This window comes from Lissotriton vulgaris, chromosome 2_1, assembly GCF_964263255.1.
Source record: "Lissotriton vulgaris chromosome 2_1, aLisVul1.2, whole genome shotgun sequence".
Classification (NCBI taxonomy): Eukaryota; Metazoa; Chordata; class Amphibia; order Caudata; family Salamandridae; genus Lissotriton; species Lissotriton vulgaris.
Genome location: NC_141687.1, coordinates 646871939 through 646894411, shown reverse-complemented (window position 1 = coordinate 646894411; position 22473 = coordinate 646871939). Strand labels below are relative to the sequence as shown.

The 22473-nt window shown below is 50.4% G+C and overlaps 1 protein-coding gene across 1 annotated transcript in view; it reads left to right on the top strand.

Annotated features, from left to right (window-relative positions):
* Window positions 1–22473, top strand: part of VPS13C (vacuolar protein sorting 13 homolog C) — a 2437235-nt gene that overhangs the window by 1631149 nt on the left and 783613 nt on the right. The window contains exons 61-62 of the mRNA XM_086955811.1: window positions 13536–13925; window positions 14529–14633. Of these exons, the coding sequence (XP_086811937.1) occupies window positions 13536–13925; window positions 14529–14633 (495 nt within the window). The remainder of the gene's footprint in view (window positions 1–13535; window positions 13926–14528; window positions 14634–22473) is intronic.

The following is a 22473-nucleotide window of genomic DNA, read 5'->3' as shown; positions in this document are numbered from 1 at the left end:
ACAAATCATATGCCCAGCGTACAGTATGTTTATAGCGTCTTTACAGATCCTGCTCTGTAAGCGCTTCCAAGTGAGTAAATAGTACTGAATAGGTAAGGCGGCACCTATACCCAGGTGTCCTGCGCTAACCGGAGCAAGACGCTCCCTGATAGTACACAATAAACGGAGTCAACACACACACTAGGAATGTTAGTGCCCACTCGATTCCGAAAAAACCTGTAGATGGAATGATGGTCAGACACGGGCGCTTCCTAAGCCCCTCCGGTTATTCCACACTCGAGCGGCACCACTCCAAAGAACACCACATTGTAGGCGCTTCCTAAGCCCCACCAGAATAATCCACAAACGGGTCCTGAAAACACGATACGCTGAACCCACACGCTGAAAGCGGCGTGTCCCTTCAGCACGAGCAAAACCTTGCCTCCGCCGATCTCCAAGACTCCTGAACAACGAATCCAAAGTACACGAACCAAGTCACAATCAGGAATAATCGGCAGCGCGTCTTCCGTGAGACTTCCTGATAATCCCTAGTCGCGGCGCGTCATAGGAGCGCGCGGCGCCAAGGATCATGGGAAATGTAGTTTCTTCTTCCGTTTCGTATGATAAGGCAGGCAGTGATTTACCAGAGGTCGGGGGGAGTGAATCGTGACAGTGGCATTGCCTGCCGTTCTGTATCTCACAAGTATTAAACATACTGTTTAAGTCTGGATATATGCGACAATAGCTTTATATTATGGAGTTATTTGGCAAATTCTCCTACTATCATGGGTATCATTCTTCCCATGCCTTCTATGTCTTCATGACCTTTCTTACTGCGGTCACTTCTGCAGTGCTTAAGCATTGAGCATGCATGGATTCGGATCCCCTTAAGGATGCAAGTAGTTTTGTGTTCATCTTGTTCGTTGGCTTTACCACAGTTCCCATGCTAACATGTATACCTTTATTCCCATGATTTTTAATGTCTTGTAACTTTACATATATGTGGTTTGTCCACAGCTTTTAAAAAATTGTTAAGTATGCTACATCATTATGAAGGTGCGGTCTTTTTGTCAGATTCTAGACCAGTTTTGTCCTAATTAGAGGCTTTTGCTGGTCTGAATTCTCAGACCCTTCTCCAGGGATGATATGCTTTGTTGTTTGTTTCTAAAGTAAGGAATCTGTGGCTAGATGTCTCGATCAGTTGAACAAGATAATTAATTTTAGTAACGCTTTATCTGGTAGAGACAGGATCTAGCCATAGATTCCTATCACCTCTCCCACCTTCCTCGCTCTATGAGCGGAGTCCTTTTTGGTCTTTATAATTTGATTAGGAGACTGCACATACTGAACTAAGAACTCCGTGTTTATTTGAGACTGAGTCCACTTTCATCTCAATGTTTTAGTTAAGATATCCACATTCTGAATTATATTCAGTGCCTTTTTGACCTAAAGGTGTCTTTCATTTTTGCACACTGTTTCAACAGTCAGTTTCTACATGTGACTCCACGTTTTGAGTGAGAAATATTGTCATTAAAGAAACTGACTTCAGCCCATCAGCAATGGGATTATAGGGACTCTGTCCATGTTACATTGTGTGATGATGTAGATAAGAAGTCTTGTGGTGCCCTTTCACGATTCGTTGACGTGCTGTATGAAAACATTCTGAATCCAGACTCACGCCTGGGCGAGGATTCAGAAGTAAGGAGTCAGTGGCTAGATTCTGTCTCCACTAGATAATGCGTTACTGAAGGTAAGTAACTTGTTCTTTAGGAATACCATTAGAATATTAATGTTTATATTTAAGGTGAATCGAAATTTGCCTAGCTTACGTAACGGTAAGTTTCAATTCTATTAAGGACACGGAGGCGAGGATTATGCTATATCTTCCTTCGCTTTATTAACATAAAGTCTCCACAGCAGCTTAGGAAAAAATATAATAATAACGAAAAATGCTTTAAACATTAAGCATTGACGGAATGTTCAACAAATCAAACAACAACTCCCAAGAGTCTCTTTGTATAATGATAGTCCATAGTCCTTCCACTCTGTCCATCACCACTATAAATCCGGACTTCCCATCTTCTTCCTCCTCTTTCTTCGCGCAGAATCACGCTTGAGCCTCATTGGTCCTGTTTAGCACCCTCGTTGCCTGTCGAAAAAGAAACAGCATCAGCGAGGTGGTCCAGGAATGCGACAATAAGGCGAGGAGCATTCACTGATTCATACAGCACCGACAATGTAAAGGAAAACGCTTTACTTACTGCCATACGGGTGGGTAGCGACACCACTGTAGCCTGGGTGGGATAATCCTCGCCTCCGTGTCCTTAATAGAATTGAAACTTACCGTTACGTAAGCTAGGCAAATTTCGATTCTATGTCAGGAATGGAGGCTTCAGATTATGCTAGTTCAAAGCTTACTTACCACCAACTGGGCCAAATCCACCACCGGCTTAAAATAAAACCTCTTAAAGGTGGAATCCGAGGACCAATCTGCCGCTCGCATCAGGTCCTCCAAACGAGCCCCCACCGAGAACGCCTTAGAGGCCATGGCCCCTCTGGCTGAGTGCGCTCCAAAGAGAGAAGTATTGATGCCCGCTTCTTGCATGACCCACCGCACCCACCGAGCAATAGTGGGCGAGGAGACAGCTTTGTGTGGCTTCCGCAGGGCAATCAACAACTGACGCTCGCCCGGAGGGCGTAACTCCAAGGTCAGGTCCTCATACGCTTTGACGCATTGCACAACACACAACTTAGGAGTGTCAAGAAAAGCTGGATATGAAATGGACCGTGACGACGTTTTAGTGCGCCGGCCCACGGTAAAAGTAACCCCATCCGGGGAAAAAATGCGTGCAGAGACATCCAGCGCGCGCACATCAGAGACGCGCCTACAAGAAATCAAACATAACAACATGGCTAACTTCGCCGACAGCTCTTTAAGAAACAGATAAGAATTGGCCGGCCAAGACAAGAACAAATTCAGAACCAAATTGACGTCCCAAAGGACAGAATACCTGGGTTCCGGGGGCAACGCGAGGCGGATAGCCCGCAGAAGCCGGCAAACAAAAGGATGTTCCCCTACTGGGTGGCCATCGATGTTGTTGGGGCCCAAATCGCCGATCGAATAGCATTGATCGTTCTATAGGCCAAGCCCTTGTCGGCTAAATGCGCCAGGAAATTCAGCACTGGAACGAGGCCTGCGACCACGGGATCCAAATCCCTTCTTAAACACCAACGCATCCACTTAAGCCAAGCGGATCTGTAACGCTTCGCCGTACTATCGGCCCATGCTTTATAGAGCAAGTGCTCAGCCGACCCCGAAAGGCCTGGGAGCGACCAGCGTCTCCTGAGAGCCTCCACGCCACGAGGCGGAGAGAATTCTGCGTGACGAGGGGATGAGGTTCCTGATCCGGATTTGTCAGGAGCAGAGGAAACAGGGGGAGTAGGATTGGAAAATCCCAAGAAAGTTCCAGAAGAACCGGAAACCACACTTGCGACCTCCAGAGTGGCGTAACCAACACCAGCTCCGCTCCCTGGCGGCGTATTTTGGCCGCCGCTCGCATGATCATGGAGAACGGGGGAAACGCAAACGGTTGTTCCCGACTCCAATCCTGCAGAAAGGCGTCCGTGGCCTCCGCTAGAGGGTCCGGCCTCCAGCTGAAAAAGCGCGGCAGCTGGTGGTCGAGACGGGACGCAAAGAGATCCACCGAGAAGGGACCCCAGAGAGTGTGCAACCACCGGAAAACCTCCGGATCCAGTTTCCACTGGCTGGCGTCCCTGAGATGTCTGGAGTGCCAATCCGCCACCTGGTTGGACTGACCCGGCAGATACTCCGCCGTCACCGCAATGTGACGAGACAGGCAATAATCCCAGAAGTCCTTCGCCAGGTCCGCCAAGGCGCGGGAACGAGGACCTCCTAGATGGTTCATATAACGAACCGCCGAAATATTGTCCATCCGTAACAGGACACAGGCCTTGACCGAATCTTTGGTCCAACAACGAACTGCGAAGGAGCCCGCCAGGAGCTCCAAACAATTGATATGCAATCGTTGTTCTTCTGAAGACCAGGCGCCGCCGGTGGAAAAATCCCCGCACCGGGCGCCCCAGCCCGACCTGCTGGCGTCGGATTCTATGACCAGGTCCGGAGCCGAACCGAAGATCGCCCGACCATTCCATGCCTCCATGTGAGACAGCCACCATGACATTTCCTCCTTCACTTCTTCCGTGAGGGGGACCCACTGATCGTAACTCATCCCACGGCGCAGATGCTGCGCCTTCAGACGTTGGAGAGCCCTGTAGTGCAGTGGGCCTGGGAAAATCGCCTGGATGGAGGACGAGAGAAGACCCACCACCTTGGCGATATGTCGCAGGGACGTACGATCCCTCGCAATCGTCTGCCGAAGCAGGTGTCGTATTTTTGTGACCTTCCGACCCGGCAGGCTCAAGACCGCCTGCACCGAGTCCACCACGAAACCTAAAAAGGTGATCTTCTGAGTGGGAACCAAAACTGACTTGGAGCCGTTGACCACAAACCCCAGTCTCTGGAGCAGACCGACAGCTTGTCGCAGCTGGCCCGCTAACACCTCCGGGCACTGCCCCATGAGGAGGATGTCGTCCAAGTATACTAACATACGGACCCCCTGACTTCTGAGAAACTCCACTACCGGATGGAGAACCTTCGTGAAGCACCACGGGGCCGATGAAAGACCGAACGGCAGTGCGGTGAATTCAAACACCTTGCCGTCCCACAGGAATTGTAGGAAACGACGATGAGGGGGGTGGATGGGGACGACCAAGTAGGCGTCCTTGAGATCCAGTCTCACCATCCAATCCCGAGGGAGGAGTACGTCTCGAAGGAGGTGGATACCCTCCATTTTGAAATGTCGATAGACCAACCACCCATTAAATTCCTTGAGATTGATCACAGGTCGCTTGCCCCCATCCGTCTTGTCCACTAAAAAGATGTTGCTGAGGAACCCGTGTGGGTGGCGCGTTGATAGACGGATGGCCCCCTTGCGCAGCAAATCTGAGACCTCCCCGTCTATCAACCGCGCGTCGGACTCCGAAAAAACCATGGGGCGCGGGGGCCTCGCTTGCGTGGGCTGGTCGTAAAATTCTATGTGGAACCCTCGCACAGTTTGTAAAACCCAAGCGTCGGCAGTGAGTAATTCCCACTCCTCGTAAAAGCTTGCCAGCCGCCCCCCAATAGGAACCTGATCCAAACAAAGGACACTTACCGGGGGCATTTCCTTGTCCGGAGTTCTTCTTGAACCCTCTGCCTCCGAAGCGCTGCCCTCTGGTGGGGTAGAAGTTGGTATAGTTGGCAGAGGTCTGGTATTGACCTCTTCCGGAGCCTTGTCCCTTATTGCCGGTCTGCTGGCCACGGCCGATCGCGCGGCCCCTACAGCGACCGGCCCCTCCGGAGAAACGCTGGTGAAACACCCTCTTAATGCTGGACTGGGCCTTATCCAGCGACGTGAATGTGTTCACGAACTTGCCCAGCTCCCTGATGAAGGGTTCGCCGAAGAGGCCCCCCTGGGCCACAGCACCCGCCTCCGACGAGGCCAGGTCCCCCAATTTTGGGTCCAACTTGATCAGGAGCGAACGCCGCCTCTCCGTAGACAGGGCACAGTTGGCGTTGCCCAAGAATACTATCACCCTCTGGGCCCAATTCGAAAGCACCTCCGGAGAAATGACGGTGCCATTCGCCTTAGCCTCCTCCGCCATATCGAGGATCTTCGTGGCGGGCCCAACCGCATCTAACAATTTGTCCTGGCAGGCCCGCCAGGACCGATCGATTCCCTTCCTGGGATCCTTCATAAATTTCGCCAGGAAGGTGGCCATCTTGGGGTCCAATTCTGGGGTCATGGCCACTTTCCCCTCCAAAGTTGGCCGAGGGCACTCCCCACGCAGGCAACCCCTCGCCTCCTTCTCCAGGGGCTTGCGCAGTCTGCCAGCTACAAATTTCGCCACTGTTTCCCCCGGTGTCCAGGCCGCGGAGCGGGGGTGGACGATCTCGTCCGGGTCCAGCATGCCCGACTCATCTCGAGGCATCTCCTTGGCAGAGGACGCCGGAAGCCAAGATCGGGTCGACTCCCCATCGTCATCGGTGTCCGGAGAGTCGTACACTGGAGAGGCGGGGGCCGTAGACACGTCCCCCGAAGCACTAGGGTCTACCAAGGGCGCAGGGGGCACCGCCGTTGCCTTTGCCAGGAAGGCGTCCCGAAGACGCTTAAACGCGCCCCTGTCCACACCTTGGGCCTCCGACAACAGCCCCTCCTTACATGGCCTCTTCGGGGCGGATGGCAACCCGCCGGACGTCCCCGGGAGATCGGGGATCGGAGGCACATGCGCCGATGCCAGCTTAGCGCATTCTTCCACAATGCGGGCGGAAAGGCGGTCTTCCATGGGGCCTACCACCTCCGTCACGCAGCGGTAAATCGAATTGTCCACCGCCTGGTAGAATTCGTCGTCCTGCAAATAGGGGTAGGGTTCCTCCTCGTATTCCCCTTCCATCCTGGAAACAAGGGCAAATCTGGGGCACCCTGGAGGGCGGCAGTCGAGACAGAACTCAGGTATGGGCAGGCCAACTGGCTGCGATCACGTTTTTGGCCAACTGACGTGGCAGGTGGGCTGCACCAACCCCCAAGCGCGCAGACCCTCCTCGTCGGGACCGGGTCTCCGCACCCCTCAAGCGCGCTAAGCCACACTTTGAATAAAGAGGTGCACAAAGGTCACCCGAAGGTGGTTTACGCGGTCAGAGCCGCAATACAGACCCCAACGGGGCGTCCGAAGCAGGAAATACAGACCCGGGGCACCAGGTGTCAGAGGGGTACGTGAGGGCTGGCTCCTGCGCAAGCAGACTCCACGGCGCGGCTCCTGGCACTGCGAAGGCGCGCCGAAGGGTCAGCGAGACGACAGGCCGCCCCCTGGCGGTCTAGTTACGCACCGCACACAAGTGGGAAAGAAAGATCGCGTAGGAACGAAGAACGTTCCCGCGACCGGGGACTCTGTAAGGGAATAAACCATGCAGTGAGTCCCCCAATGATCGTACACAATACAATCCGCAATATCGAAAAAGGAAAAAACATGAAAAGCACTTATCTGGCTGCGGGAGCAGCGAAGAAAGAGGAGGAAGAAGATGGGAAGTCCGGATTTATAGTGGTGATGGACAGAGTGGAAGGACTATGGACTATCATTATACAAAGAGACTCTTGGGAGTTGTTGTTTGATTTGTTGAACATTCCGTCAATGCTTTATGTTTAAAGCATTTTTCGTTATTATATTTTTTCCTAAGCTGCTGTGGAGACTTTATGTTAATAAAGCGAAGGAAGATATAGCATAATCTGAAGCCTCCGGTCCTGACATAGAATTTACATTTCTAGGCATATGTATTCTTAAATACTTTTGTTTTGTCACTTTTTATTTTGTGCTATTTGATAATCTGAAAGAAACAGGTTACTATTAGATTCCTTACCTTAGAATAACCCCAGGTGTCTGACTGTATCCAGAAACGTTTGTGTAGTAGTACTCTTGCGTGTCGGTAGGCGTCGTCTGCGGCACCGCGTCCGTCGTCTGCGTCGTTGGCGCTGTAATGGTGTCGTCGGAGTACTTAGACGCGCCCTCGTGCACTGACGTCAGTCCTTCTTCTTTCCGGCCAGCAAGCGCAGATCCGGAAAAAGTTGTACCCTTAGTCAATTTTTGATTAACTTTTTCGATCCTTTTTGATCATCTTTTGAAGTCGCTCAACTCCTACGGTGCCGGTAGGGATTCCCGGGGTCAAACCCTGCGTCTACTGCAACCGACTGATGTCGGTTAACGATCCCCATCGCCGGTGCCTTCACTGTCTGGGCCCCGACCATGACGACAAGTCCTGCTGACTGCCGGGCCCTGACGTCCAAAGCTAGACGGGAGCGGGCCCGCAAGCGACTCGAGCTCCGGCAATCGGCCCGCGCCGCTCGAGGTCCTGGTCCGCGAGGAGGTCGAGGGACCGGTCGAGGGGTCAGAGTCATCATAGCTCCGGTAGTCCTCACCAGTCTTCGGGCTTGAAGTGCTCAGGTAAGAGGCACAAGAAGGCGAAGAGGCGTAATCGCTCTTCTGACTCCCCCCGACGCTCGCGCGACACGGTCGGGGGTTCGGGCGACACAGTCCCCGAGGCTCCACCGGAGCCGCAGGTGTCCCGGCCTGCTCCATACCTGCCCGTCCCTGGGCAGCATGAGACGCCGGAGGAGATCGAGGCATTCCTCACGGCCTTGAGGTCACTCACTCCTTTATCGGGTTCCGGGGTGCCTTCGGGCCAAGCAGCCCCGACTGGGTCCCCACGCGGGCTGGGTGCTTCGGCCCCGGCGCCGTCTGGTGCTTCGGCCCTGGCGCCATCGGTGACTTTGGTACCGACGCCGCAGGATCCTGCGGATCCGGCTCCAGATCCGGGTCGTCGCCGGTCGACCTCACTACCTCGCCGGCGCCGACCCCCAGGATGTCGCCTCCGGCGCCGTTCCAGGACAATGTCGTCCCTGATCCTACCCTCGATTCGGGTCGGAGTGCCGCCGCTCTGCGCCGCTCTCGACGCCAATGGGAGATTTCTATTTCTATGACCCGGCCCCATCCTTTGACCCCGAGTATCAGGAGATGGGTGGCGTGGAGGATTGGGAGGGGTCTTTTCAGGACTGGACAGGTGAGCTTGGGGAGACCAGTGGTCTGGACACTTCGCCCGACACTGTTTTTGTCTCCCCTCCTACCGTGGCTACGGAGGAGGGGGCTGCCTATAGTGTGGTGCGGACACGGGCCGCCAAGGCCTTGGGCCTTGAGCTCCCAGTCGCGGCCGTGAGGACTAACCTCCTCACTGAGGTCCTTAAACGGCAGGCAAGCTCGGCTGAGCCTCTGCTGCCATTTAATGAGGCCTTGTCAGACGTTCTTCTGGGCACTTCGTCCAAGCCCGCTACAGGTCCGCCTGTAGATAGGAACGTGGCCAGGTGCCACCGCCCGGCTCTGGGTGACCCTTGCTTTCTGTCCACCCACCCCACCCCCGAGAGCCTTGTCATCCAGGCCTCTAACTCCCAGACCACATTCCCTACTGCTCCCCCCGATCGGGAATCCAAGAGGTATGAGCAATACGGGGAAAAAGTATTCTCCCTGAGTTTGGGGTTGCGGTCAGTTAACACCGCGTGCCTCTTGGGCCATTACATACACTCTCTGTGGGACAAGGTCGCGGACATGCTTCAACAATGTCCAGAGGGGGTCCGGACTAAACTCGCCCAAGCCCTTGCGGAGGGTCGAGATGCGGCACGGTATTCCATCCGGTGTGGGCTGGATACCACCGACTCACTGGGCAGAGCGATGGCAACGACGGTGGCGATATGTCGCCACGCCTGGCTGAGGTCCGCCAACTTTTCGGCTGATGTCCAAAATACCGTTATGGACGCGCCGTTTGATGGACGCCTCCTCTTTGGCGACAAGGCAGACCATGCGCTTGAGCACTTTAAGGACTCCAGGGTGACACTGGCCTAGGTCTTAGCTGCCCTGGACCCAGGAGACTGGATGGTAGCGTTGGACTTGCTGGACGCTTATTTTCATATCCCCGTCCTGCCGGCCCACCGGCGTTACCTGCGGTTCACGGTAGGCCATGAGCTTTTTCAGTTTACCGTGCTCCCCTTCGGCCTTACCAGCGTCCCACGGGTGTTCACGAAAGTGATGGCGGTGGTCACAGCTCATCTGCGCAGGTTAGGGGGTTCAGTCTTCCTCTACCTCGACGACTGGTTGTCACCTCCAGACTACGGCCGACCTCCTGCACCTGCTGGGGTTCTATATCAATGTGCCGAAGTCTCACCTGTGTCCCTCTCAGACTCGGCGCAGTTTCGGGTTTATCCTCCCGAACAGCGGGTTCGGGATATTCAGGCTCTGATTCCGATCTTTCAGCCTTTATCTCGAGATTGACGCTGCGGCTTCTGGGGCTGATGGCCTCCTGTATCCTTCTGGTGCATCACGCCAGGTGGTATATGCGGGCTCTGCAGTGGGACCTGAAGTTTCAGTGGGCCCAGCATCAGGGCAATTTGTCCGACCATGTCTTGATCTTGGAGGGCACTGCAAGACAGTTGCAGTGGTGGCTCACGGACCTTCGATTGGGTCAGCGGCAGATCCCTCTCCCACCCCAACCGGAGCACTGGGGGGCCACATGGCCTCTGGTCTCAGGCGGAGTCCCGGGTCCACATCAACCTTCTGGAGCTGCGGGCGATCCGGCTTGCACTGAAGGCATTCCTCCCCTCTGTCCGGGGGAGTGTAGTGCAGGTGTTCACGGACAACACCACCTCCATGCGGTATTGCAACAAACAGGGCGGGGTGGGGTCATGGACCATATGCCAGGATCTCTGCGCCTCTGGCAGTGGCTGGAACATCAAGGCGTGATCCTGGTGGTTCAACGCCTGGCAGGTTCCCTGAACGCCAGGGCGGACAAACTCCACCATCGGTGCATGATGGATCACGAATGGCGTCTGAACTCAGACGTGGCGCAAGGCCTCTTTCAGCAGTGGGGAGAGGCTATGTTAGATCTATTCGCCACAGAAGAAAACGTGCAATGTCATCAGTTCTGCGCGTTGGAAGGCGGCTCAGAGATGCTTTTCATCGCGAGTTGAGCTTCGGTCTGTTGTACGACTATACCACTTCTTCCCAGAGTGCTGAAGAAGATCAGGCGCGACCGGGCCCAAGTTATCCTAGTGGCTCCGGACTAGGCACGAAGATATTGGTATCCCGAGCTACTCAGCATGTCTGTCGATCCCCCGATTCATCTGCCTCTTCAGGAGGACCTTCTGTCGCAGCAGCAGGGGACGGTCCTCCACCCGAACCTGTCCAGTCTCCACCTCCATGCTTGGACATTGAGTGGCGACAGTTGAGGCCATTTGTCTTGCCTCCTGAAGTTTGTAATGTGATTCTGGCAGCCAGGCGTCCCTCCGGAAAGTCTGTATACGCCTGCAGGTGGAACAGATTTGTGGCATTGTGCACAGCAAAGGCTGTGGATCCACTCTCTGCCTTTCTGTGGTTCTCCTCTTCCTTCTTTCTCTTTCCCAGCAGGGCTCTGCTCTGGGCACTATCAAGGGCTACCTTTCTGCCCTTTCCGCCTTCTTAAGGCTACCTGATCAGCCTTCTTTGTTCAAGTCCCCGATTGTAAATAGGTTCATGAAGGGCATCACTCATGTTTCCCCCTGTTCCTTTCGTGATGCCCCAGTGGGACTTGAACCTGGTTCTAACTTACCTGATGTGTGCTCCTTTTGAGCCGCTTCATAACGGTCCTCTCCATCTTCTTACTCTTAAGACTGCTTTCCTGGTTGCCATCACCTCTACCAGGAGAGTGAGTGAGCCTCCAGGCTCTTTTCTCCAAGCCACCTTTCTTTTCTGTCCATCCAGACAAGGTTGTGTTGCGGACAAGACCCTCTTTCCTGCCCAAGGTAGTCACAGCCTTCCACATCGGGAAGTCCATCACCTTGCCCACCTTCTTTCCGCCTCCCTCTAAAGAAGAAGAGCAGCTCCACCGTCTGGACCCAAAATGTGCACTCTCATTCTATCTGGATTGCACACGCCAGTTCCTAGTGGATGACTAACTCTTTGTTGGTTATGTGGGCGCTTAGAAGGGACGGGCGGTGCACAAACAGACAGTCTCTCGGTGGGTCGTGTTGTGTATCAAGGCATGCTACCCTTTGGCTAAGAAGGAGCCTCCTGTTGGGCTGAGGGCCCATTCCACTCGGGCAGCGGCTACTACCGTCCTGGGCTGTGGAGTCCTCTTGCAGGACATCTGTCAGGCAGCTACGTGGGCCTCGCTGCACACGTTCACAAGACACTACTGCCTGGACAGCCAAATCCGGAGGGATGGCTTCTTTGGCCGTTCCGTCCTCCAGGACTTTCTGGTGTGATTATTGGTTCACAGACCCACCACCGGGGTTGGTATTGCTGGGGTATCTATTCTAAGGTAAGGAATCTAATACTAACCTGTTTCTTTCAGATGCACAAGTTGCTTACCTTCGGTAATGATATATCTGTAAGAAACAGTAGTTAGTATTAGTTTCCTTACCACCCCACCCATCCTCCCCGTTCTGCGAACCGATATCTAGAGTTAAGGTCATCCTCTTTCAGGGCCCTAGTTTCATGGGACCGGTGTTGGTTTTCATCATGGCTCTGCGTTTCTGGCGCGTAAAAGCTGTGTATAAGAACTGACGTCCACGTGCGAGGGCTGCGTCTAAGTACTCCGACGACGTCATTACTGCGCCAACAATGCTGACGACGGATGCGGATCCGCAGACGACACCTACCGACGCGCAAGGGTACTGCTACGCAAAAGTTTCCAGATCCAGTCTGACGCCTGGGGTTATTCTAAGGTAAGGAATCTAATACTAACTACTGTTTCTTACAGATATATCGTTACCGAAGGTAAGTAACTTGTGCTTCAGCCATCTAAATTGTCAAACACTGATTTGGAATCTTATAGTATGCATTAGAGGTATTAATCTTTGTTAATGTTTGGTTCTAGTGTATTCTGTTTCCTCTACAAATTCTTTGTCCTAACCCCCTTCCCTTCAGAGCCCTTAAGTTCTACCAGTCCCTAAGTTGCTGGATGCAATTGGGAACCTGTTGGTTGAACCTAATCATTTATGGAGGGTGGAATGATCATGTCCTGTCAGTGTAGGACAGTCTTGTGCAGCATCATCAGACATAATCAGAGTCTCCTCCCTACTTTTCCGTTTTTTTCTTAAACAAATGTGATTGATTTTGAAACATTTGTACAGGTACATCGAATGTTGTGACCTGCATTCAATAACACACATGCCAAGTAACGAGGGCATCATTGCATTTGAGATACGCATAATAACACAGTTACATACGAATTCCCGACCTCCCTATCCACTATGTAGGAATCTTGTATACAGGAATAATTATATAGTGTGCAGATCGTCAACATCCTATACCCTAATATAGTCCTAGGCTTCTAACACTTCTGAATACCCACCCCATCCACCAGGAGCACCACACAAAATCAGCAATTGATCAACAGACTTGGATTACTACAGGTTAGTTCCCCAAATGTAACTACAATAATGCTCAGGGAGACCAACCCGTGACAAGTGCTGGGGGGACGGCTCATGTTCAGTGCTTAGGTCCGCCTTGTCATATAGTGCCCCATGGTGAGGTATCTAATCCAGCTCATCAGGCGCATCAGCCGCATCAGCCATGGGTTCCTCATCGTTCTCATGATCCGGGATCTTTAGGAGCACCACCAAAGTTTCCCATGCCCTCGCTGCTTCTAATGCTTTCTCATTCCCCGCTCGTTTTGCTAACTGCAGTCGGACTATACCTTCACACTCTGACACTTTGAGCACAATACCAGCACTATGGGTTCCCACCCTCTGTCTGGGTAATTTCCAATCAATGAATACAGTGTTTGCTTCAGAAGCTTATCAAACAGTGGTTACTTTTTCTTCTGATTTTAGTCAACCAAAAATGCACAAATTATTTACTGGTTTCTAGTGCCTTTCATGTGCAATCCCACAAACATGCTGTATTTTTGTTTATTGTAGGGAACAGCAGAAGCTCACGAACTGGCGGAAGGAAGCGCTGCAGATGTTTACCATTCTAGACTCAACAAAGAAATTATGGAACTTGTCTTGGTGAAATATCAAGGCAAAAATTGGAATGGTCATTTCAGAGTCCATGATGGACTTCCTGAATTCTTCCTTGTTTGCTTTACATCGACCTCCACTGACATGATGACGGTGGACATATCTGTGCATGCCAGGCGAGCTGGCAGTCGTATGATTCTGTCTGTCTTTAGTCCCTACTGGATCATTAACAAGACTTCACGTGTACTCCAGTATCGTGCAGAAGATATGCATGTGAAACATCCATCCGATTACAGAGATGTAATCTTATTCTCCTTTAAGAAAAAGAATATTTTTACCAAAAACAAGGTATGTTTTTGTGAGAGACAGATCCTTTGTGTGTCTTCCAGAGAAGGTACTAAAACCTGCTGTTATATCCCTCTTTATCTTTGTTGTACTTTGTATTTGGTGTTTCTGACTGGGTTCCTGTTCATAACTCAGTTGGTTAGGTTTTCATAACGTTTCTATTTTTACTGAATTGAATTTTCTCATTGTCCTGTTGATGAATGAAGGTCATTGGGCAGTGTTGAGCCTTCTGTGATAAGGGTTCCGCACAGAAGGTACATTCAAAGTTAAGTTTCAACATTAGATGTGGGATTGCATTTGGAATTGCACAACTATATACCAAGGAAATGGAGTTTACCTCTGACAATGGCCTCTAGTTGTGTCCTTTTCAATCCTAAAAAGGCTACATTTTAATGTATAAATTGCTATACTTTATGACAATTCTGGTAAGATATCATATTGCAAGAGATGGCTAATGCAACATGCAATATCACAGTCTCCTTCTTGTTAATCTTAGTTAATTTTTTGTTGAATGCGAAGTGGTACTTAAAATCTTTGAATAAGTCAAGTTGTCCTGGAGCATACCATCAAAATGCTAATGTTACATACCTCATTATTTGTCTCTAGGTACAGTTATCAATTTCTACAAGTTCTTGGTCAAATGGTTTTTCTTTGGATACAGTTGGAAGTTATGGATGTGTGAAGTGCCCTGCCACCACCATGGAATATCTGGTAAGAACTTTTCTATATGGGAAATGTTGCTTAATGTTCTTATGTTAACATCCCATAGGCGTGGGATGTTTAGTTGAATGTCAAATATTTGTAAACAAACTCAAGGCAGGCCCCTAAACAACTCAGCTAAAAGTATTGACCTACATTCAATATGTACTACATTCTCTGATTAATATAATTAAAATCTTGAAAGTTTATTGTATGAAGACAGGTTGTTTAATAATATTTTGCCTAACCAATGTTTGACTGCAAGTATCCCTTCTACTGAAGGGTAACTGGAGTGAATTTAAATACATCTCTGGAAGGTAATTTTGTGGGTGGGTTTGTGTGTGTGTGTGTTAGTTAGTTATTAGTTCAGATGGTAGTTAATTTGACATATGAACCCTTAAAATGTGATTTTAGCGTCAAAAAGTGCAAGTGCGAACCGCAGACAAATAGTTGCACTAGACCAAAGTCAGAGTTAAGGGTGACTGTGGTCGATTGCTGGCCGTATGCAAGGGCTAGGTCATACTGGTCAGGGGTTACATTCTTAGAAATAGTTCTGGTCGTCTATGGGTTATCAATGTGTTTTTTTTAGTGTTAAAGGCAGCAGTCGGAAGTTGAAGCAGAGCTGAACAGCGACGGGTGGCAGGAGGCTGGGTTCCTGATGCGGTCAGTTTCTAGCATGCTGGAGACCTGAAGGTCTTCAGACTCTATGGAGTTCACTCTACCATGTATTTAATGACCCCAGGACCTTAGGGATATCACCTAGGGTTCTGGACTCAGTCCAAAAGAAGCCACCAGCAAGGTCCAGGACAGGTCCAGTTAGAAATGGTCTGCTGGGCTCTTCGAGAAGGTGGGCTTTTTGCAGCTATTGTGTCCCCGTAGCTTAACAGGGTGTTAGCTAACTGACCCAGCTATTGCGAGTTACCTCCGAGGTCACAAAAGCAGGTGCAGTCCTTTTTCCTGTCTTCCCTGGGTCCAAAGGTGTTCTGAACGGGGGGTGGTAATTGGGAGCACCAGCTTTTTTTCCACCTGCCAGCCTGCGGATAGGTGAAATCTTTGGCCACTCCCTGATAATGAGGTAAGCATTTCCAGGGGTGACCCTACTCACTTTTGCAGCACTTCATCTGTATTTTATTGTAAACTATCCCCCAATGCCCTTCTCTTCTTAAAACAAGCATGGTAGAACCCTTTTCCTATGTTCAAAGCTCTAAGTGCACACCCAGAGGCATAGCTATGATAGGGGGCAGACCCATCCTTTTGGTCACTCAAACAACGGTTATCGGGCAGCCCTTCTTCCACTTGGATTCATCCCTGGCTGTCTTCAGGACAATAAAGTGGACAGGCCCGGATGTAAGCTACATCTGACTGTGACAGTGTAGGCACCCTTTGAAATTAAATATTTTCCTGTTCACAGTTCAGGCGGCCATCCTGTCAGGGAGAAAATCATCTCCCTGCACCCAAGCACTTTACCCACTGTCTCGGAGCAAGACACATTTTAACACAAGGGAACCATCAACAGTCAGGTGACACTGAGCAATGGCAGAAAGGCACAATTGGTTTAAGCAGAAAAATTATAACTTTCAGAAATTGGCATTTACAAAACCGTAATCTGAAATCCATTTATTAAGTTGGATTTTAAATTCCTATTAAAATGATGTCATCAGGGATGTCTTCAGTGATGTTACTGAACACTTCATCAGTGATATAATATGTGAGGTCCTAAGCAGTGCATTGCAGGGAGCGTAAGTTATAGTTAGCTAAGGTATCTATATCTGTTGATTTTCTATGGTTTTGTGTGTGTAAATTATTAACCTAACTATAACATTCGTGTAGCCTTTGTTTTTTTTTGTGAATTTCACCTTTTTTTTAGGTATAATTTGTACTATAATTTAACCCATGAGTTCAATATAGTAATCTACATTTTCAGAAGTTTATAAATACATTTTATTCACACATTCTTTTTTATATATTTTAAAACAAAAAAATAAAAAATGAAGATCATCATAAATACTTTGTTCGGTAAAACATACCATCAAAATATACAAAAATACAAAACACACGATTTACAATTAAAATTTGAATAAAACAATTTTAAAAGAAGCAATAAGAAGCAGCAATCACATATATCTGATGGCGACTTCTAGCTGCATATGCCTTACTTTTGAATTTCCCAGTCGTGAGGCTGGATCGGGAAACTTTTGCTGAGCAATACCCCTTGCGCGCAATGTCCGGTGGCTCCATTCAAGTCTGGGTGACGTCTTTGGCGTGTTCACCGTCAGTTATGATGTTGCAGCGCTTATATAGGTGCCATCCAGTTCCTTTCTTTCCGCGCTGATCCGGGATGAGCTACCCCTCTGCTGCTTTTTGGGAGGTGTTTGCTCAAGTTTTTTGGAATCTGACTTCGTGTGCAAGGGATGTCTTTGAGGAAAACAGGTTTCAAGCCATGCAGGACTTGTTCCTGCATGATGTCGATCACTGAGCCTCTCCGCGTATGTCTGTGGTTTCTCGATCACGACCTCGATACGAAGTCATGCTCGGACTGTCAGTCGATGGCTCTGACAACTTTAAGGGAGCAGGCAATGAAGTTACTCGCAGCCCAACAGTAGACACCATCAAGCGAGACACCGAGGATGTCACAGTCCCGATCGAAGAAGAGGAGTTTGCTGGTTCACTCACAGAGCCCTAAGTCTTCCTCCTCCCATTCTAGTTCCTCTGGACACTTGGGGAAGAGGTGTAAGAAGAAGTCAAAGCGGACTTTGTCTTCACCTCAACTAGCATCCATCGCTGAGATAGGTAAGGAGCATCGACGCTCTAGGCACGGTTCGTCTCCCACCCTTTGCGGGAGCCGGAGCGACTCCCGCTCAAATTAAAGAATTCTACAAGATCATGCACCAGGTATTTAAGCTGAACAATTCTGCAGGATGGGGACTAAGGCCCGCGGAGTCGGAAGGGACTCCATCAGGTTATATGCTGTTGGCTCCAACCGCAACACCAATAAGGCCCCAGGGATCCAATCTAAGATCCGGTTCGGCACCGGTTGTGCCAACGCGACCTTACCCGATGTCGAAACCGAAGTCGGTGGCTGCGACTCCGTCAAGGCTCATTTGTGACGCAAGCCCCATCTTCATCTCTGACAAGACGGAGCTGGCGTCGACAGCACCCAGGGGTTCTATGTTGTTGCCTGAAGACTTTGAGGATGTGATAGGCTCAGAAGATGAATGGGAGGGGTCTCGGGACCCTCTAGGAAACCAGAAATTCTCTGATGAACATTTGGACTGGTATGGGGAACTTAGGGAGGCCAGTAGACTGGATACTTCTCCAGACACTGGCATGCTCTCTCCTCCAACAGTGGCTATGTTATGGTGAGAAAGAGAGCAGCTGAGGTCCTGGGACTAGAGCTGCCCTCAGTGCAGGTCAGGGCTAATCTCCTGACCGAACCACTTTTGCCCTTTAATGAGGCACTTACGGATGTCCTTCTAGGTACATGGTCCAAACGTAGCTCAAGGGCTCCAGTAAATAGGACGATTGCATGCCACCATCGCCCGGGCGACCCAACATTCCTCAGCCAACACCCCACCCCAGAGTTTGGTGGTGCAGGCCTCTACGCCTCAAGGCGCGTTCCCTTCAGCCCCTCCGGATAGGGAATTCAAGAGGCTGGAATCATTTGGGAAGAAATTGTTTTCTTCTTCCAGCCTTGCAATACGGACGGTGAATATCCCATGCTTCTTGGGCCGTTTTGCCCATTTCCTTTGGGAGACCGTTGCACAAGTGCTGCCACAAGTCCCGGAGGAGGCCCGGGCAAAGCTCTCCCAAGCTGTCAAGGATGGGAGGGGCACAGCAAAATTCCTCATACGATGTGACCTAGATACGACCGATTCGCCAATCAGATCGATTTAAACGATGTGGCCTTAAGGTGCCACAACCTGGCTTCGTACTACTGGCTTCTCTGGCAATATCCAAGTCAATTTGATGGACATGCCCTTTGATGGAACATGCCTTTTTGGGGATAATGCAGACTCGGCCCTGATCAGGTTCAAGGACTCTCGGGCTATGGCCAGTTCCATGGGCCTCTCCTCTACTCATCTTGGCCAGTCTTCCTTTTGCCCCTTTCGTTGCAATGGAAGGGGTCTCCAGCCACGTCAGCCATATCCAAGCTACTGTCCTGCACAGACTCTCCAAGTCATGGTTGGACAAGGATGTAGAGCCTTCCCATCTCAGAATGGAGGCCAGAAGTCATCAGCTACATTATCACCAGCAGCCGCAGGCTCCAAGCAATCCTAGGCTAATTCTGCAGGACCACACTACTCCGGAGAATTCGTCATCATCTCCCCCACTGGAGATTCATAACATCGGACAAGTGGGTTTGCAGATAATCCAGGATGGCTTTTCCCTTCCTTTTCTTTCTTTTTCTCCTATTTTGACAAATCAGGAACGGCTGATGGAGGATCATTTAATCTTGCTCCATGAGGAAGTTATGGCTCTCTTGGACAAGGAAACTATAGAATTGGTCCCAGTTTCAGAAGTAGGAAGTAGCTGAAATTCCCGCTACTTTCTGATTCCCAAGAAGAACAAGGACTACGGCTCATTTTAGATCTTCGGATCATCAATCTCTTTCTCAAAAAGGAGAAATTCAAAATGCTCACTCAGACTCGGCCTCTTGTCTGCCCCAGACCAATAAGACTGGATGGTAGCGTTGGACCTGTAGGGCGCGTATTTTCACATTCCCATCCTGGCAGGCCACAGGCGTTGTCTGAGGTTCAAGGTAGACTGCGAACACTTTCAGTTTAAGGTGCTCCCCTTCGGCCTTACCAGATCCCCTGGGGTGTTCTGTTCACCAAGTCGATGGCAGTAGTCGCAGCTCATCTGCGCAGGTTAGGAGTGTCAGTCTTTCCCTACCTCGACAACTGGCTGTTGAAGGCGTTCTCGTCCCAGGCTGTCGTCTCCCACCTTCAGAGTATGGCGAACATCCTGCATTCACTAGGGTTCTCTATAAACATGCCAAAGTCACACCTGACTCCTTCCCAGATGCTCCCTTACATCGGAGCTGTTCTGGACACAGTGCAGTTTCTGGCTTATTGTCCCGAGCAGCTAGTCCAGCATATTCAGGCTATGACTTTGATATTTCAGACTCTATCCTGGATTTTGGTGAGACTGATACTGAGGCTGTTAGGCCTCATGGTCTCCTGCATCCTGTTCATAAGACACGCCAGATGGTGTATGCGAGCTCTGCAGTGGGACTTGAAGTTCCAATAGGCACAGCATCTGGGAAATCTCACCAACGTAGTTCAGATCTCGGAAGGAACTGCAAAAGATCTGCAGTGGTGGTTAAAAAACAGTGATTGGGTCAATGGCAGACCACTCTCCCTTACACAACCAGACCTCACAGTTGTGACAGATGTGTCACTACTGGGATGGGGTGGCCACCTGGGAGAGGTGAAGACCAGGGAACACTGGTCTTTGGCACATACCGGGCTACACATAAATTTGTTGGAGCTCCGAGCGATTTGGTTGGCATTGAAAGCATTTCTTCCCTCTGTCAAGGGGAAGTTGGTGCAGGTGTTCACAGACAACACCACTGCCTTGTAGTACTGCAACAAGCAGGGCGGGGTCGGTTCGTGGAACCTTTGTTGAGAGGCCCTGCGTCTCTGGACATTGCTGGAACAGCAGGGCGTAACCCTGGTTGTTCAACACCTGGCAGGTTCTCTGAACTCCAGAGCGGACAAACTTAGCTGTCGATCCCTAGCGGATCATAAATGGCATCTCCAGCCAGAGGTGGCGTAAGGTCTATTTTAGCAATGGGGAGAACCTTGGCTAGATTTGTTCGCCTCCGAAGAGAGCGCGCAGTGTCAGTAGTACTGCACGCTGGAATTTCCTAGGTGAGTATCACGCAGCAGCGAGTGGAGCTCAGTCCTGTTGTACGCCGTTCTGCCCATACCACTCCTGCCCAAGGTTCTGAAGTCATTCTAGTTGCTCCGAATTGGGCAAGGAGAGTCTGGTATCCAGAGCTTCTGAGAATGAGTATCGGTCCTCCGATCGGACTGCCCCTTCGGGAGGATCTTTTGTCGCAGCAGCAGGGGAGGCTTCTCCACCTGAATCTGTCAACCCTGCACCTCCATGCTTGGAGATTGAGCAGCGACAGTTGATATCTTTTGAACTTCCTCCTGAAGTCTGTAATGTTATTCTGGCAGCCGGGCCACTAAGACGGTATATGCCTGCCGTTGGCAGAGATTTGTATTATACTGTAAAGAAAGGTCTATTGATCCTCTTTCTTCTCCACTTTCTACTGCCCTTTTATTCATTCTAACCCTTATCCAGCAGGGCTCTGCTTTGGGAACGCTCCAGGGTTACCTCTCTGCTCTGTCTGCTTTATTGCAGGTGTTAGACCAGCCCTCTCTCAGTAAGTCTCCTATTGTAAATGGATTTCTTAAAGGTCTGGCATACTTATTTCCACCAACACCCTTTGTTATGCCACAGTGGGACCTTAACACCTTGGCTGCTAAAGAGATTATCCTGCTGTGCTAGGCCCCTATGTAAATGGGTGTGGCCTTGACGGAACCATTCCGTCATCAGCACAGCCCAACCGTGACTGATGACGGATTGGTTCCGTCACAAGCATAGAAGGGGTTAATTTGGTCCTTACCTATTTGATATGCACTCCCTTTGAGGTTTGCAGAATTGTCCCCTCTGGCTGTTGGCCGTCAAAGTAGCTTTCTTGGTGGCGATTACATCTGCCCACAGGGTTAGTGAGTTGCAGGCGATCTCTTGCTTTCCTCCATATCTCATATCCTTTCCAGAGAAGGTGGTGCTTTCCACCAGGGCATTGTTTTTGCTGAAGGTTGTGACCCTATTCCATCTGGGTCAGTCCATCACTTTGCCTGACTTCATTGCTCCCCCGCATCCCTCAAAGAAGAGGAGAGTCTCCACAGACTGGACCCAAAAAGAGTGTTGTCGTTCTACCTTGACCGCACAAAACAGTTCTGGGTGGATGACCAACTCTTTGTGGGGTAAGTTGGAGCAAAAAATGGAAGGCCTGTGCAGAAAAGGACCATCTCTCACTGGGTCGTTCTCTGCATCAAGATCTGTTATGCCTTGGCAAAAAATCAGCCCCCTAAGGGATTAAGAGCCCATTCCTCTACGGGAAAGGCTGTGACCACAGCCTTTGCATGGGGTGTCCCAGTCTAAGACATCTGGGGTTTCTCTGCACACATTCCCAAAATATTACTGCCTTGATAGACAGGTGCGCAGGGATGGAAATTTTTCCCATTCAGTCCTGCAAGACTTCTTAGTCTAGGATGTGAGTGAGCAACCCACCTCCGGGATGGTATGGCTTGGCTATCTGATTCAAAGGTAAGAAATATGCAGCTAGAAGTCTCTATCAGATAAAAAAGTTACATACCTTCGGTAACGCATTATCTGATAGAGACTCTATCTAGCTGCAGATTCCTTACAGCCCCACCCATGCCTCCCCGCTTTGCAGACTAATATTGTAGTATCTGAAAGAGACACGTTAGAGATAGATTCCTTACCTTAGAATATCCCCAGGTGTCAGACTGGATCGGAAACTTTTGCGTAGCAGTACCCCTGCGTGTCGGTAGGCGTCGTCTGCGGCTCCGCGTCCGTCGTCGGCGGCGTCGTGGGCGCCGTGATGACGTCGTCGGAGTACTTAGACGCCGCCTCCGCGTGCTGACGTCAGTTCTTCTTTTTTTCGCGCCAGCAAGCGCAGATCTGGAAAAAGCAGTACTTCTAGTCACTTTTTGACTAACTTTTTTGATCATTTTGATCATCTTTTCGAAGTCGTACGACTCCGAACGGTGCCATAGGGATGCCTACATTCAAGCACTGCGAGGATTGCGAC